Source organism: Ictidomys tridecemlineatus, chromosome 8 (assembly GCF_052094955.1).
Source record: "Ictidomys tridecemlineatus isolate mIctTri1 chromosome 8, mIctTri1.hap1, whole genome shotgun sequence".
Classification (NCBI taxonomy): Eukaryota; Metazoa; Chordata; class Mammalia; order Rodentia; family Sciuridae; genus Ictidomys; species Ictidomys tridecemlineatus.
This window is the reverse complement of record NC_135484.1, coordinates 74,341,811-74,343,931: the sequence shown is the minus strand read 5'-3', so window position 1 is coordinate 74,343,931 and position 2,121 is coordinate 74,341,811. Positions and strand designations below refer to the sequence as shown.

At 32.6% G+C, this 2,121-nt stretch overlaps 1 protein-coding gene across 5 annotated transcripts in view; it reads right to left on the bottom strand.

Annotated features, from left to right (window-relative positions):
• The window catches only part of Syncrip (synaptotagmin binding cytoplasmic RNA interacting protein), a 26,831-nt gene continuing 24,710 nt past the window's right edge, over window positions 1-2,121 (bottom strand). For 2 of the 5 annotated variants that reach the window (XM_078019647.1, XM_078019649.1), the window contains exon 12: window positions 1-1,612. In XM_078019647.1, coding sequence (XP_077875773.1) covers window positions 1,584-1,612 — 29 coding nt within the window. In that variant the 3' untranslated portion in view covers window positions 1-1,583. Of the gene's footprint in view, window positions 1,613-1,749; window positions 1,827-2,121 lie in introns of all 5 variants that reach the window. The other 3 variants (XM_078019648.1, XM_078019651.1, XM_078019650.1) reach the window with 2 other exon arrangements.

Sequence of the window (2,121 nt, the reverse complement as noted above, 5' to 3'; positions counted from 1 at the left end):
TTACAGTATAAAACAATTTTATTTGCAGGAATGCAAAATGATTGTTTGCCATGAGCATTTTGAACATATGACATGTCTAATTTTCTTGTTAAATTTGCATTTACTGGGGAACTGGTGTGTATAAAACCTTAATTAAGTATAAGCTCTGATCTTCATCGTGGTGCCTATTGGGTATGTGATATAACTGCAGTATCCCTTTGGGGAAGGGGAAAAGGGATTTCTTTATACCAAGTCCTAATTAAACTATAATTTTACTTTTGACTTTTAAGCTATCAACTTAGGACTTGGCCAAAAATTTTTTGAGGGTGATTCAATAGAGGATGCTTCACCACTGAACACTCACTGTCATCAAGGTGCTTTAGAAAATTAAAAACATAGCACAAATGATTGTACTCTACTCTACAAGTTATCATGACCTGCATAAGAAATGGAAAGCTGATTCACATTTTTACAGTGATCAGCAGTAAGAAATGCACTAATGAAACATACCTTTTACCTAAAAAGCTAAACTACAGCCATATACTAATTTCTATGATTTATGAAAAACTTCAAAATATCCAAATGTCAGGCTTTGCTGTACAATTGTCAGTTTTAGTCTGACTTTTTATAAAGGGACACTGCAGTATTTAGTACAAGTTCGGATGCACTTTTTTTGAACATCTGATGTCTTACAAAAGTAACATCTTGCTAAACTATTATACATCCAAATAACTACAATATCTGAAGAAGCAAGGCTGCTTTTTCAGCCACAAAATACGACAAAAGCAAGGCCTGTTATGATGGTCATGAGGAAGTCTTACAAGCCTCTGAAACTAAAGGCAACTAAGAATGTTACATTTGGTATATTAAAATCTTACCCTCATATCATATTTAACAAGCCTTGCTTTTATCTACAAAGATTTTCTATGTACAGTACAGACAGGGTATAGTTCAATCCTCTGCTACTGAGGTAGTTAACCAACCCTTTAAAAAAGGTTCTGAAAAGAACCACTATCTGGAATGCCTGACTAACCAGCTCTGATGATTACACCTGAAACTGCATATCTGAACACAATTCAAAAGTGATTACTATAAAAAAGATATAGACAATCATGATTAACCTTGGTGAGCAGAAATAAAATTTAAGGATGCCAACAGTGGCATTCATCTATACCACTGCAATAAAATTTAAATGCACAAATTCAAGAGAATATTTCAGAATACCACTGCTGGGATCCTTAACATAAAAAAACAGGGGAAAAATCTACTTAGAGCAGATTTTTTAAAGAGAAGAACTTTATTCTTTATTAAGATACCATGCTAGAAGTTATGAAGGATTTCTGTTGGAACACATTTGGAAAATAGAGTAGCTTTAGTTTAATAACTTGCACTGCAGAGAAAATTGTTAAAGAAATTCATATCAAAGTCCAAGTATTAGTTCAATGTCCCGTATTTGATTCCATGATCTTCATAGGAAGGTCTTCTGCAATAGAATATGCTCCTATACAGCCGAGATATTTAAGGTTGCTTGATTTCCTTACCATTACTCCACTGCAAGCTTCTGGTGTAATCCCACATAGCAAGTCAGTCTTCATTGTAACAGGTCAGGACCGGCCTCGACCCCTTTTCCCTGCTAGCCAGGTAACAAAAGGAATCAGTTAGATAAATCATTTTAAAATTAATTATGTGTACATACATAATGATAACATTTAAAAATAAGAAAAGCTTTAACACAGTAATTCTTAGTACTTCTAACAAAAAAAAACTTGCCTTAAATAACTATTAACTTCATTTTGATTGTTTTTTCACTTGCTTTTAGTTGATGTTTTGGTTTGCTTTTTGTGCCCCTTTTGGGAAAAAAAGGGAATGACTAGATTGAGCTTTGAAAACCCCATTATTTTTTAACAAATTGATTTTATTTAAAAAAATTTTAAAAGGCTAATCCCTAAAATTAGTTACACCTTAAGCATTTGCCAACATTAGCTTGCAAGAAATTCCCATTTTTGAGACAGAAGTAATCATAATATTCTGAAAGCAAATAACTTTAGTAACTTCAACATTTAAAATTCACTGAATTAACATTTTTAAATCATTCTTTCAGTCATGTATTTTTCTCATGTAGCATTACTGCCGGATGTAAAT